The following is a 16,138-nucleotide window of genomic DNA, read 5'->3' as shown; positions in this document are numbered from 1 at the left end:
TTCAGAGTTGAGACTCCGAGGAGTTTTTATTCAAACTTTTTAACGATTTTAGGGAAAACATCCAGAGATCATTGTCTATTCCACGGAAATCTCACTCGTTACCAATGCTGTGAGGAACTTGGATACATGTTGCGACAATTTAAAAACGTAATAATGAGTAACAGCTGCTCCATACCAGAAAACGTATCTGAATAACTTGCACACATATGAAACGTGAATTTGATTCAAAATTTGACAGCAGTTTTCTGTTGTCTCACTGCTCACTTTAGCCAAAGAGTCTCGTCGTTTGGCATGATGTCGTCTACATCTGACCATGTCTAGATATTTGGAGGTTTGAATTCATGTAGCACAGTTCATTGCTCTTATTGGTTCCATATTAGAAAAAATGACTGTCCCTGTCGGTCTACCTGATGTTAAAAGATACGTGAGATGAATGAATTGTCTCGAAATATCTCCATTGGTTGTAAAGAGAATGCTGTGGAATGATTTTTTGTACAATGGGAGCACCCAGTGCATTGTTCTGGACTGCAAGAGAGAGAAATGCTCTTGTGATTTACGCAGTGTGCCTGAAACCTTCAAGGTCAAATTGAAACAGGCGATAGTGGGTCCGCAACCGATTATATTGAGGAACCAGTGGTCGAAAACTCATGTTTATTGTTTAGTGGACACACACAGCACATGTTGCATAACAACAATGTAGCTCTTAGTAACTGCTCAAGACGACGACCACCAGTATCAATGGATATATTGCAATGGTGCATGCAGTTCTGCTGCACTCTTGCAAACATCCCTGGTATCTGTTGTACACTGGAACAGCCAGCAGGTGATTAACAGCGTGCACCACTGACCACCAAACAGACAAACTGTACACAACTTTGCTCATAGCACATTTGTTGCGTGGTAACCACACGTATCCCACATACTCATAAATTTGTGCTGCACACACACCGCTATCCCTAGTTACAGCCTGTGATGTATCCGTGCTGAGGAGTGTTAGTGTTATCTAAAAATACATAGTCAAAGATGGGACATTAGTTGTCATGAGTGTTGGAGACGTGCATTTAATGTATGGTGCAGCAGGATGAACCCCTGTACTGCATCATGAATGTGCAGGAGTCATCCTAATTGAATTAAGTTCATCACTGTGGGTGAAAACTCGAGAGAGATGGTGTCATTCACACCACAGAGAGCCAGCTGAGGTTCCTGCCAAAGACATTTCCGAACATTAGACGTTGAGCAGATGGTGTTGGATAGTGTGGCCGACCACCATTCGTTAAGCACTGGTCACGTTGTCTTTGGAGGCCACTGGCGGAACAAGTGTTACGCCCATGTCACGAGGAATGTGTACAAGCACTGGGACCAACTGATTTTGAACTTTGCATTCGGTTCTGTCAGTGGATTATCCACAGTAGTGCAGCAGAGCCAAAATTTTACACTGTTTGTGTTGTCCACAGATGAGACCGCATTCACCTATGGCAGTCTCTTCAACAGCTGCACCAGACACGTTTGGTGTGAGGACAATGCCCATGCCTCTCACACCAGTGATCACCAGCAGCTTTTGCATGGGGAAGCCATGGGATCTTGCAGCATTATTTTCCCACTTCCCATTCTGTTCCAGCTTCAGGCTTCACTGGCAAGTTTCACCCAAACGTCACAATTCAACATCGAGTGTACAACAAACTTCATTTATGGGAATAAGCGTTGTTCTCCGATCACCTGACAGAGTGCACTATATTAGTAGCACCAGTTCAGGCGCGCATCAGCGCCACCAAAATCAGCTGAGGCTCCATGACGCCATAGATCAGACTGTGTCAGGATTCTTCACTGCACGACACCTGCCGCCTTGACGCAGCTTGGTCCGTCACAGCCTCCTACGCCGCCTCCCGAACGGACGCCTCCACTCCACCCACAGTCGTCTCACTGATGGAAGTCTCTGCCCACCCACCTGCCACGCCGCTAGCGCCAAGCTGGAGGTCGCCTCTCATGTAGACATCGACGCCGTCACCGTCAGTTAGTCGCCATCACGCTCTGCAGCACCCTTTGCTCTCGGATGTGCCTTGCACCTTGTTTCCCAGGGCAGTTTCCCTGGCGCACGCAGGACACAACGGCAGGGTGCCGGTTGCTCTGCTCTGCCCCCAGTCAAGCAACCAGCCCTATCACTAACCACGGCACGGGTCCCTTCCTACACCTTCCAAGTCTGGCGGGGAGGTGTGCGGTATCAACCGATATGCGATCAGCCGCACTCTCAAATACGCGCGCCGCCCGTTATGCCACCCTGTTTCCTGTAGCTGTCACCGTGGCATGAGAGCGCTGCCTGCCACGAACAATTACGCCGCTGCCAATGAGATGCAAGCGTCACCTCTGCGGAGCTCCAGCCAGAGCCATGCTTAAGTTCGGAACATCCGTGCACTGAGCCCTTCTTGTGTGTTTGTCATCTGAATAACATTTAAGGACGTCTTTTGAGCAGACATGACACTGAAGAGTGACAGATTTACAAATCTGTTGTATCTGTATATACACTCCTGGAAACTGAAATAAGAACACCGTGAATTCATTGTCCCAGGAAGGGGAAACTTTATTGACACATTCCTGGGGTCAGATACATCACATGATCACACTGACAGAACCACAGGCACATAGACAAAGGCAACAGAGCATGCACAATGTCGGCACTAGTACAGTGTATATCCACCTTTCGCAGCAATGCAGGGTGCTATTCTCCCATGGAGACGATCGTAGAGATTGTGGATGTAGTCCTGTGGAACGGCTTGCCATGCCATTTCCACCTGGCGCCTCAGTTGGACCAGCGTTCGTGCTGGACGTGCAGACCGCGTGAGACGACGCTTCATCCAGTCCCAAACATGCTCAATGGGGGACAGATCCGGAGATCTTGCTGGCCAGGGTAGTTGACTTACACCTTCTAGAGCACGTTGGGTGGCACGGGATACATGCGGACGTGCATTGTCCTGTTAAAACAGCAAGTTCCCTTGCCGGTCTAGGAATGGTAGAACGATGGGTTCGATGACGGTTTGGATGTACCGTGCACTATTCAGTGTCCCCTCGACGATCACCAGAGGTGTACGGCCAGCGTAGGAGATCGCTCCCCACACCATGATGCCGGGTGTTGGCCCTGTGTGCCTCGGTCGTATGCAGTCCTGATTGTGGCGCTCACCTGCACGGCGCCAAACACGCATACGACCATCATTGGCACCAAGGCAGAAGCGACTCTCATCGCTGAAGACGACACGTCTCCATTCGTCCCTCCATTGACGCCTGTCGCGACACCACTGGAGGCGGGCTGCACGATGTTGGGGCGTGAGCGGAAGACGGCCTAACGGTGTGTGGGACCGTAGCCCAGCTTCATGGAGACGTTTGCGAATGGTCCTCGCCGATACCCCAGGAGCAACAGTGTCCCTAATTTGCTGGGAAGTGGCGGTGCGGTCCCCTACGGCACTGCGTAGGATCCTACGGTCTTGGCGTGCATCCGTGCGTCGCTACAGTCCGGTCCCAGGTCGACGGGCACGTGCACCTTCCGCCGACCACTGGCGACAGCATCGATGTACTGTGGAGACCTCACGCCCCACGTGTTGAGCAATTCGGCGGTACGTCCACCCGGCCTCCTGCATGCCCACTATACGCCCTCGCTCAAAGTCCGTCAACTGCACATACGGTTCACGTCGACGCTGTCGCGGCATGCTACCAGTGTTAAAGACTGCGATGGAGCTCCGTATGCCACGGAAAACTGGCTGACACTGACGGCGGCGGTGCACAAATGCTGCTCAGCTAGCGCCATTCGACGGCCAACACCGCGGTTCGTGGTGTGTCCACTGTGCCGTGCGTGTGATGATTGCTTGTACAGCCCTCTCGCAGTGTCCGGAGCAAGTATGGTGGGTCTGACACACCGGTGTCAATGTGTTCTTTTTTCCATTTCTAGGAATGTATTTGTACATTAAAATCTCTGTTAGCCACTGATGTTGCAACTTCTGCAACACAGTTATGTATTATTTTTACAATTCGATATTAGATGTAGAATAAATTAATATCTAAATTTGCTGTTGACGAACGGCCTCTGTTCCTCACTCCTGCGTCTACTAAAAAATCTCAAAGAGTGCAAACGAAGATATAACAACCGTCACATGGTGTAACTCATAGCGAACCCTACAATTCTTATAATCAGATTTGTGCTGCGCCAGTATTAACCAACTTTGGCTTCTCTACAGTAAACGGGGTTTATTTCCTTAATTATACCATTCTGAATTAGGAAGATATAGTTGGTCATGTTCTACTGTTTGCAGATTAATCAACCAAGAAACGGACGTCGTCCTCTATTGCAACGGATCCTTGTCATCGCTCGTTATCGCTTCTAGGTAGCAGTTATCACATGTGTGCCACGCTCCGTGGGCACATGGTGTTATTGACAGGTGTGATGTGTTTCTAAGTTGTCTCCCTTCAAAAGGTCCGACTGTCCTCAAATGAAATTATGGAGAAACTAATAGGATTCACAGCTACTTACAAGTACACATATTTATTGAGTAAATGAAACCATAAAGGAGTAGATACAGTTTGACGTTTTGTAGACAGATCCTACCTGCACTGTAGGGTGTGCGTTATAGTCTTTTAATTATCATGACATTATGACTCCGTAATAAAGGAATTACAACAGAAGTAGGTAGATTTATGTGATTTATATCTCTGAAGTTTGCTCTCAGTTCAGTGCTTTCGAAGTAAAACTGGTGCAGTGACTATCACGTTCACAAATCTCTTAAGATTTGTGAAATTCAAGAAAATTTTGATAAGGATATTATCATTTTTGAAAAGCGACAATCATTTACTAAAAAATTTCTTTCTCAAATATTTGTCCCAAATTTTAAGTTAATAGATTAGTTTCCTACGTACAAAGGATAACTTACATAGTACTAAAGAGTTGAATTGATTTACATCAATAGAAAGTCTGCTACCAGTAAGTCACATATATTTCAACAATGTAGATCATTTCTTGTCAGTTTAAGTAAAATAAAATATCAGTGCTCCTAGCATTTTCGGCAGTGGCTGATGAATATACGTAACATTCCAAAAGATCGTTATAGCTGCAAAGGATAAGAATATCCTTTACAGTATCCTTATCTTCTTTTCTCTCTGAAACGTTTCTGCTTATGCAGGCTGTCCACAAAGACTTCTCCTACCTTCTCTTTCCCGCCACAGTCTGACGTTTACCATTGTCTCCCACAATAACCCTATTTCATTCTGGAAATCCTTCACTTGGACTCTCCTTATTTTTCCTCGTCTTTCACTTCGTCTTCTTCCGTATCCTGCTCATTCCAGAGCTCTTCTTAGTTGTCTTCCTTTTACCATCTTTTTACGTTGCAAAACCATTCCGTTCTACTTCTCCCCATAGTTCGTTTTAGCCGATGGATCTGAAATGTCTTTCGTTTGTTTCATTTCTTTTACTGTTCCTTGTCATCTTGCCATTGATCACTTGTAGAAAGTACATCTCTGTAACTTGTATTCATCTCAGATCGTTCTTTGTCTGGATCCAAAATTCTGATCCATAGCTCAAAATTGGCAGACAGTATTACTTGCTTATAATGATAATTGCTTTGGAAATTATTTTCCAATTCCTCATTTCGTCTGATATACAATTAAAAAACTTTGAATCGTTTTACATCCTCTCAGAAATTTCTTGTCAGATGCTTCCTGCCCTCGTTAACTTACTTCATAGATATTTGAAAACATCTATTTCCTTAATAGTTTTTTCATTGCAACTCGGATCATTTACTTTTTTCCTTTTCGATGCTGATTTTTATTACATCAATTACGTTTATGTTATTCTCATGCTTCCTTTTCCAGTTACCAACTGTCAGGTACCTATTTGGTCTTTCAGTTTCTGCTCATTGTCCTCCTATATCATCACATCTTCTGCAAATGCTAAGATTTTTATGTCAACCTCTGTTTACCCTTGGCGAACTATCCTTATGGCATTGTCCATATCAGTGCATAAAAATTTATTTGTCTGCCGCCTTAATAAATACTACAATTACGTTGCCTATGTTAACTGTGACATCCTCCCTCCCACATTTCTTTAGGAGTAACACTTTCCGAATAATGAAAGTTGCAGATGGTGACATAAAATACCATATAGTAGAATCTAGACCAATCTCCTCTAAGTATGTACCCACCAGACCTAGGATTGTAAAGTAGGATCTGATGTTTCCCAAAATTTTTGAGGAAGTTCTGGGAAAATACAAAAAAAGGTTCAGGCGATTTTCTTTCCTGCCCTTAACTATTCTGAGCTTAGTCTCTCTGCGTAATAACCCCACAAGGCTCACATAAGTAGAGGTGGGGTCAGATTTCTTGCCGACATTAGAGCAGGAGAACCTAAGATACCTACAGAGTGAGTCAGATAAACCAGGAAACAAACTCCAAGAACTGATCAGGCGTTGTGTGTCGCTTTCTCACCCCTCATACGTAAAACACAGATTAAAAGAAGAGAAAAAATACCACTTACCATGTACTCGAATGCGAGGGGAATGAACAGTCGTGATGCCTGCGTCACAGCTAGTGAGAGTAGGTGTGCAAAGTCTCGCCAGTAGCTGGAGAGCTGTTCCAGGTAGTCCGTCTGCTGGACCTGGAGATCTGGACAAGAAAGCGGTCTAGTGAACAAACCAGTGCATCTGATTCCTGTAGCAACACAGATTTCACTTTCTGGCTTTACCTGCTCACACAGTGTCTGAAAGTAGAATCTGCTTTTTGAAACTAGATCGACATACACTGCCAGTAATAGTAAGAGTCACAGTATGGAGGCTTTAACCTGATATTACAAAGCCCATACTACAGTGATACATTGAATGAGCACATCAGCTAGAGTAAGAGGAGATCATCTAACGTACATTCAGTCATAAAAATTCTACAAAAATTGCCTGAGAGTCGAAGTATTAAGGGACTTGTAGAAATGGAACTGCTCCAAAAACCATCTACATGAATTGCTTAACTATCAGACAAATACAAAAAATAAGAGATTTTTAGATAATTTTCAGTCAGCTTTATGTGCTAATAATAGAAATTAAAATACTTCAGGATGCCTAGTTTGCCTGTTCGATTCTGATTTAGTAATATGCATGGGATGTGAAGGTCTGTACGGAAGTCTGTCTTCCATGTATCGTGGTTTTAGAATATGGGTAGTTCTCATGGAGTTTCCATTGAGTTGTATTGTTTTATATGAGAACAAGGAAGAATCATGTGCAACCCCACAAATTTATGTTACAGTGTATTCACATGAAAAATGACATCTTCGATTATTTATGTCTAGTTTCTATGACAATGCAAGCTACTACAAGACTTTTAGGATAGATTCTATTTGTACAATTATGCCACACCACCATAAATAAATTTCGCACCCCATCCCCCGATGCCATATCACTGTATTATAATACAGTACGTCAAATACTGTTAACGAATATAAACATGATATGAAGATGTTATTATATCAGTCGTTTACTCTGGGATGTGCAATGACTCACGAGGGCAAAGGGTGGATGTTTCTCCCACCAGCTGCCACCGTTATGTAATCTGTGTACATGAACAGTGATTTGGTGGGATTCGTGTTAAATATGTGAACATCGGTGACGGTAAATTTACTTTATGCCGATTTGACAATCCTCGCGCTCATTAAATGTTGATAATCACAGAGCTATTAAACTCAACATACAGATACGACCGATGTATGTATGTAAGAAGATTCGCTAATTTTGCCGTCTATCGAAGCGCAGTATAAGTGATGCGTCATTTTTAGCATTTTTTAACGTAACTGCTGTGTGTATGTCTTGATGGAGCTGTTCTACACATGTTTCTTCATTTTTCAGATTTTGTTGTATATCCCTTGATAACACCCATAAGACCGAAATTGCAGTTGCGAAAATAAATAACTATCTCAGTCTCTGGTAGCTAGGACGTCTTTTAAATAATCACATTTGATTGCTTTTATGCCTGTATGACATGTTTTGAATTTATTCTTATGTGAGCCATGTACAGTGCAGAAGGTCATACCTACAGATGGTTTTTTTTTTGTTTTGTTTCAAGGCCCAAGGCAACTAAAGTCACACGTATTCAACGAAGAATGTTGGGAGGACGGGATGACTACTGTGTGTGTCTAATACTATGGGAATTACTCAGGGAAATATAGCAAAAGAGAATGTCCTAAGTTACGCTAAGGACAGCACACACACACACACACACACATTCCCGGGGGAGGACTCGAACCTCCGACAGGAGTTAGCCGTGTGAACTGGGACAGGGCGCCCAGACCGCACAGCTGACCCGCACGGTGTTAACGACTGCAGAACGTGCAGTGACGACGCGGGGTCGAGACGATGGAGAGAGGACCACTGACCGCCGCGAACAGCCTAGTGGGTCCTGGGTGGAGGTGTCGAGCTGCCGCGTGTCGCTCACCACAGAGAACGGAGGCCCGCACGTTGCAGAGCCGGAGTCGGCTGGGACGGTGAGCGGCCAACCTCGGTGCTGAGCCTTTGTCCCCAGACCACGGGGTGAGAGGTCGCAGGAAGCAGCGGTCCTCGAGACTCGTACCTCTGCCACTCATGGGATGAAACAAAGCTTAGGAAGACCCCCGATTAAATCATGTGCGTGGCACAGAGAACAATCCTTCGGAACTTCGAAAATCGTTGAGAGATATGGAAAGCAAAACTTTATTCCTCTCGGTTTCAAGACTCTCTGCTTCTGGAGATATACAATCAGTATATGGTTGCGAGGGCAGATAAGTGGAGAACATTCGCGCAATGAGCGTATGAGTTCTTGCATTCAAGTCGCTGAAAAGAATAATCTATAGAAGAAGGAAAAGGGATTTAAAGAGGTGCTAGATGACAAGCACTTTGGTTATAGGAAAGGTAAATGCACCAGAGGTGCATTCTGAGTTTGCGATTGATAATTAAAGCGAGACTTAAGGAAAACCAAAACACGTTCAAAGGATCAGTCGATATGGAAAAACCGTACGACAATGTAAAATGGAGCAAGATATTCTGAGGGGAAAAAGGGGTAAGCTATAGGGAGAGTCAGGTAATATAAAATGTGCACAAGGGCCATCAGGGAATAATAAGAGTGGACGACCAAGAATGAAGTGCTCGGATTAAAAAGGGTCTTAGACACGGATGCAGTCTTTCACTTCCACTGTTAAATCTGTATACGGAAGAGGCAATGCTGGAAATAAAAGAAAGGTTCAGGAATGGGTGTAAAATTTAGGGTGGAGGAATATCAATGACACGATTGGCTGATGACATTGCTGTCCTGACTGAAACTGAAGAAGAATTATAAGATCTACTGAATTTATTGAACAATCTAATGAGTACAGAATATGGATTGAGAGTAAATCCAACAAAGACGAAAGTAGTGAGAAGCAGCAGAAATGAGATCGCCGAGAACCTTAACATCTGGACTTATGGTCACGAAGTAGATGAAGTTAAGAAATTCTGCTACCTAAGCGGCTAAAAATCAATTACGGACGAAGCAAGGAGGACGTAACACTGGCAAAGAGGTCATATCTAGCCAAGAGAATTCTAATAGTATCAAACGTAGACCTTAATTTGAGAAAGAAATTTCTTAAAATGTACGTTTTGAGCACAGTATTGTATGGCAGTGAAACATGGAGTGCAAGAAAACCAGAAGAGAAACTTCCTGGCAGATTGAAACTGTGTGCCGGACCGAGACTCGAACTCGGGACCTTTGCCTTTCGCGGGCAAGTGCTCTACCGTCTGAGCTACCCAAGTACGACTCACGGCCCGTCCTCACAGCTTTACTTCTGCCAGTACCTCGCCTCCTACCTTACAAACTTTTCAGAAGCTCTCCTGTGAACGTAGCAGAACTAACACTCCTGAAAGAAAGGATATTGCGGAGACATGCCTTAGCCACAGCCTGGGGGATGTTTCCAGAATGAGAATTTCACTCTGCAGCGGAGTGTGTGCTGATATGAAACTTCCTGGCAAATTAAAACTATGTGCAAGGCCGAGACTCGAACTCACGACCTTTGCCTTTCAAAGGCAAGCGCTCTACCAACTGAGCTACCCAAGCACGACTGACGCCCCCTCCACACAGCTTTACTTCTCCCAGTACCTCGTCTCCTACCTTGCAAACTTTACAGAAGCTCTCCTTTCATATCAGCGCACACTCCGCTGCAGAGTGAAAATCTCATTCTGGAATCATCCCCCAGACTGTGGGTAAGCCGTGTCTCCGCAATACCCTTTCTTTCAGGAGTGCTAGGTTCGCAGGAGAGCTTCTGAAAAGTTTGCAAGGTAGGAGGCGAGGTACTGGCAGAAGCGAAGCTGAGAGGAGGGGCCATGAGTCGTGTGTGGGTAGCTCAGATGGTAGAGCACTTGCCCGCGAAATGCTAAGGTCCCGAGTTCGAGTCCCAGTGTGGCACACAGTTTTAATCTGCTAGGAAGTTTCATATCAGCGCATACTCCGCTGCAGAGTGAAAATCCCATTCCAGAACATAAGAGAATGAAAGCGTTTGAGATGTGCTACAGACGTATGTTGACACTTAGGTGGACTGACAAGGTAAGGAATGACGAGTGTGTGGAAAAGACAGGCAGGATAAAGGAAGAGGACAATAGGACACGTGTTAAGACGTTAGGAAATGACTTCCATGGTACTAGAGGGAGCTGTAGAGGGCCAAAACTGTAGAGGAAGACAGAGACTGGAATACATCCAGCAAATAACTGAGGACGTTAGTTGTAAGTGCTACTCTGAGATGAAGAGGATAGGAATTCGCGGTGGGCCGCATCAAACCAATCAGACTACTAATGACTAAAAAAAATCGAAGCAGTAATGGAAGAATTAAAAGAAAGATTGAGAAGTGGGAAAAAACTATATTGAAAATCTATCCATGATAAGAATAGCTGATGACATTACTGTTCTCACTGAAAGTGAGAAATAAGTGTAGGACATCTTCAGTTGAATGAAAGGTCTAATGAGCACAGTCTATGAAGTGAGAGGAAACCAAAAAACGACGATATTAATGCGGAATAAGAGAAATATGTTTAGTGAGAAACTTAACAACAAAATTGTGGATGCAGATGTAGAGAACTGAAGGAATTCTGCCACCTTCAGAGCAAAACAGTTCATAACGGACAAATTACAGAAGACGTAAAAAGCAGACCAAAACATTCAAAGAGGACATTCCTGACCAAAAAAGTCAACCAGTATCAAACGTCAGCACTAATTTCAGTATCAGTAACTGAGAATATAAGTTTGAAGCATGGAGTTGTATGAATGTGACTTATGGGCAATGAGAAAATCGGAACAGAAGAGAATCAAAGCGTCTGAAATGCGTGCTTTTGAAGGATTTTGAAAATTAGATAGACAGATAAGACAAGAAATGAGGAGGTTCTCAACAGAATCGCTTGAAGAATGAAGACACTGACAGGAGGATGGTTGAGCATTTTGTTCTTGGTCTTCCATTCTTGTTGTTACCTCTTGGTTCTTGTGCCTATTGTATAATATTCGTCTTTCGCTGTATCTCAGTCTTACTTTTCTCAGAATTTCGACATCTTTCCCATTTTTACATTTCAGAAAGCTTTAGCTAGGTCGACATGTTCTATGTACCTATCTTTTTTCAGGCATTGTTTCGATTATCAATCGCAACGACAGAAGTGCCTCTCCCTTGTGCTATTGTGCTTCTCACAGCCAAAATTATCGTCATCTATCAGATCCACTACTTTCTTCTTCATTCTTCCATATATATTATTCATGTCGACAACTTGTATACATGAGCTGGTATTCTGACTATGCGATATATCTCGCACTTATCTTCTCTTGCTGTCTCAGGATTGTGTCTAATGGTAAATCACCAGTCACGTTTATTCTACACTTCAGCTTAAGTATTTGCTTGGTTGACAGTTCCCCCAAAGCTTCCTTCGAAACCTCTGCTGAGCTCTGACTCTCTTATGCCACCTCCCATGTCTTCCACTGCTATTCTCATCTCCTCTTCTGCCAAGTCATCAGACGAATCTTCCCCTCATAGTTGGTCTCAGTCCTCTCTTTCCATCTCTCCTCTGTCTCCTCTGCATTTAACCACAACATTCCTACTTCACACTTAATGTTGCCGCACTAGCTTTTAATTACGCACAATGTTCTTTTGAGTATTCTGTACGTTGAATCAGTTCTTCCGACGAACATTTCTTACTCCCTCTCTTCACATTTTTCCAGCAGCCATTTCGCTTTGGTTTCCTGTCACCTCCTATTTACTTCATTCCTAAGTGGACTGTATTGCTGTACACCTGTCTTTCCCTGAACGTTTTTCTACCTCCTAATTTGTTCTATTTGTGTAAGAGTTTTTCTTCCTGTTTCCCAAGGTTTCTTTGCCCATTACTTTCCTATATCTATGTTTGTTTGTCCAATTTCTGTTATGCTCTATTCAGACATGTCCACTCCCATTCAACTGAACTGTCTACTGCGGTATTCATTCAGATAGTATCGACAGCCTTAGAAAAATTCAAACTTACTTCAAGATTGCTCAGCACTTCAGTGTCCCACTTGTTTGAACATTCATTCTTCAAGAGTATACTCTTAAACGTCTGCCTGCTGTTCATGACTACCCCATTGAGATCCGAGATTACATCTAGCAATGGGCAGCACTTACAATTCAGTATCTAACCTAGGATTCTCTGTCTGACCATGGTACTGCCTAGTTGGAATTTTCTTGTTCCTCGCTCCTTTTCTTGGCAACTTCCTCTGAGGAGAAGGTGCTTTCCATAGCTAGCGACAGTTGTGAGTTAAGAAAGTTTCTTAAAAATATCTAATTTGATAATATAACGACGTAGAAACATGTAAACGTATTGGATTCAAAGTTTGAACATCATCAGATAAATAATTTGTCTTGAAACTGATGTTTTGTGGTGTTTTACATCTGCGTGAGTTTAAAGATACTGGTAGTACACGTATTCTGACATAAGAACATAATGTCTAGAATTTATTAAGCTCCTTACATTCATTTATGTTGAAAGGGTACAGTACCGCCCTACATTGAAAATAGGTACAACATTCTCATTATTCTTGTCAGAACAACAAATTTTTCTGTAGTAATAACTCAATTTCACTTAATACACAGAAGCCCGATACCAGTGTAGGAAAGAATGACAATTTATTTATTTAATTGATCACATGTGCACTGCCACAAAATAAATCCCTACATCCAATTTGGTGAGATCTGCGAAATGAATGAATGGTCGTCAGCTAACCACAGATAGTAATGTGCAATATATGATCATCTGTGAGACGGTCCTTTGGTGGAACCAAAGAGATGAAATTTATCTGAGCTTTGAGCGCCTCAAATGTGTCTGCCCAATGGGTAGCATGGTCTTCCCCCACATCGACGGAGGTGCGAGATGACCTGAAGAGTGGCCATGTTTCAGTACTCTGCCGCTGGATCTTGTGTTGGTAGGAACTGTTATAGGTGTGCTCCGTAAAGACAAAAGAGTGGAGACATTGTATGCATTTCAAATACTTAAGAGTTGTTTGGAATAATAATTTCTCTATTTCAGGAACTTTTGTGGGGGAATTAAATGTCAGGCAGGTAATATTAAGGGGATCGTAGTAATCTTCGACCAACGGTCAGAATGAAATCACGTGTACCAGTAAGTTGAAATACTTCCGAGTGCTCAAGTTAAGCTGAATTACGAGAGTGTGTACTATTGTTGTTGTTGTCTTCAGTCCTGAGACTGATTTGATGCAGCTCTCCATGCTACTCTATACTGTGCAAGCTTCTTGATCTCCCAGTACCTACTGCAACCTACATCCTTCTGAATCTGCTTAGTGTATTGATCTCTTGGCTCCCTCTATGATTTTCACCCTCCACGCTGGCCTCCAATGCTAAATTTGTGATCCCTTGATGCCTCAAAACATGTTCTACCAACCGATCCCTTCTTCTAGTCAAGTTGTGCCACAAACTTCTCTTCTCCCCAATCCTATTCGATACCTCCTCATTAGTTAGAAGATCTATCCACCTTATCTTCAGCATTCTTCTGTAGCATCACATTTCGAAAGCTTATATTCTCTTCTTGTCCAAACTAGTTATCGTCCATGTTTCACTTCCATACATGGCTACGCTCCAAACAAATACTTTCAGAAACGACTTCTTGATACATAAATCTATATTCGATGTTAACAAATTTCTCTTCTTCAGAAATGCTTTCCTTGCCATTGCCAGTCTACATTTTATATCCTCTCTACTTCGACCATCATCAGTTATTTTACTTCCTAAATAGTAAAACTCCTTTACTACTTTAAGTATCTCATTTCCTATTTTAATTCCCTCAGCATCAACCGATTTAATTTGACTACATTCCATTATCCTTGTTTTGATTTTGTTGATGTTCATCTTATATCCTCCTTTCAAGACACTGTCCATTCCATTCAACTGCTCTTCCAAGTTCTTTGCCGTCTCTGACAGAATTACAATGTCATCGGCGAACCTCAAAGTTTTTACTTCTTCTCCATGGATTTTAATACCTACTCCGAATTTTTCTTCTGTTTCATTTACTGCTTGCTCAGTATACAGATTGAATAACATCGGGGTGAGGCTACAACTCTGTCTCACTCCTTTCCCAACCACTGCTTCCCTTTCATGCCCCTCGACTCTTATGACTGCCATCTGGTTTCTGTACAAATTGTAAATAGCCACTCGTTCCCTGTATTTTACCCCTGCCACCTTCAGAATTTGAAAGAGCGTATTCCAGTCAACATTGTCAAAAGCTTTCTCTAAGTCTACAAATGCTACAAACGTAGGTTTGCCGTTTCTTAATCTTCCTTCTAAGATAAGTCGTAAGGTCAGTATTGCCTCACGTGTTCCAACATTTCTACGGAATCCAAACTGATCCTCCCCGAGGTCCGCATCTACCAGTTTTTCCATTCGTCTGTAAAGAATTCGCGTTAGTATTTTGCAGCTGTGACTTATTAAACCGATAGTTCGGTAATTTTCACATCTGTCAGTACCTGTCTACTCCGGGGACCTTGTTTCGACTCAGGTCTTTCAGCGCTCTGTCAAACTCTTCACGCAGTATCTTATCTCCCATTTCGTCTTCATCTACATCCTCTTCCATTTCCAAAATATTATCCTGAAGTTTATCGCCCTTGTATAAACCTTCTATATACTCCTTCCACCTTTATGCCTTCCCTTCTTTGCTTAGAACTGGGTTGCCCTCTAAGCTCTTGATATTCATACACGTGGTCCTCTTCTCTCCAAAGGTCTCTTTAATTCTCCTGTAGGCAGTATCTATCTTACCCCTAGTGAGATAAGCTTCTACATCCTTACATTTGTCCTCTAGCCATCCATGCTTAGCCATTTTGCACTTCCTGTCGATCTCATTTTTGAGACGTTTGTATTCCTTTTTTCCTGCTTCATTTACTGCATTTTTATATTTCCTCCTTTCATCAATTAAATTCAATATTTCTTCTTTTACCCAAGGATTTCTAGCAGCCCTCGTCTTTTTACCTACTTTATTCTGTGCTGCCTTCACTACTTCATCCCTCAGAGCTACCCATTCTTCTTCTACTGTGTTTCTTTCCCCCATTCCTGTCAATTGTTCCCTTATGCTCTCCTTGAAGCTCAGTACAGCCTCTGGTTTTTTCAGCTTATCCAGATCCCATGTCCTTAAATTCCCACCTTTTCGCAGTTTCTTCAGTTTTAATCTACAGGTCATAACCAATAGATTGTAGTCAGAGACCACATCTGCCCCTGGAAATGTCCTACAGTTTGAAACCTGATTCCTAAATCTCTGTCTTACCATTATATAATCTATCTGATACCTTTTAGTATCTCCAGGGTTCTTCCACGTATACAGCCTTCTTTTATGATTCTTGAACCAAGTGTTAGCTATGATTAAGTTATGCTCTGTGCAAAACTCTACCAGACGGCTTCCCCTTTCATTTCTTAGCCCCAATCCATAAGTTGGAAATATTTAAGAAATGGCGTGCAAAGGACTTGAAATTAGATACGAGTACTTCCACGTGGTGAGTACTGTGTGAGTCTCAATCTGAGTATGAAGCAAAGGATAAAGAGAAGTACTCGTCCATGGTATCAGTTGAGGAATCACGTGTGTGATGAGTATGTTCTTAATATTACTTTGCGTGATATGTT

The 16,138-nt window shown here is 42.9% G+C and overlaps 1 protein-coding gene and 1 non-coding gene across 2 annotated transcripts in view; both read right to left on the bottom strand.

Moving 5' to 3' along the window:
* The window catches only part of LOC126295011 (uncharacterized), a 133,202-nt gene that overhangs the window by 66,801 nt on the left and 50,263 nt on the right, over positions 1–16,138 (bottom strand). Inside the window, exon 6 of the mRNA XM_049987264.1 lies at positions 6,506–6,633. Coding sequence (XP_049843221.1) covers positions 6,506–6,633 — 128 coding nt within the window. The remainder of the gene's footprint in view (positions 1–6,505; positions 6,634–16,138) is intronic.
* Trnas-uga (transfer RNA serine (anticodon UGA)) lies at positions 10,000–10,076 on the bottom strand. Its single transcript has one exon. It is a non-coding gene; the product is annotated as a tRNA-Ser (tRNA).

Source organism: Schistocerca gregaria, chromosome 11 (assembly GCF_023897955.1).
Source record: "Schistocerca gregaria isolate iqSchGreg1 chromosome 11, iqSchGreg1.2, whole genome shotgun sequence".
NCBI lineage: Eukaryota > Metazoa > Arthropoda > Insecta > Orthoptera > Acrididae > Schistocerca > Schistocerca gregaria.
The sequence above is the reverse complement of the archived record's forward strand: the minus strand, read 5'-3'. Positions and strand labels throughout refer to the sequence as shown.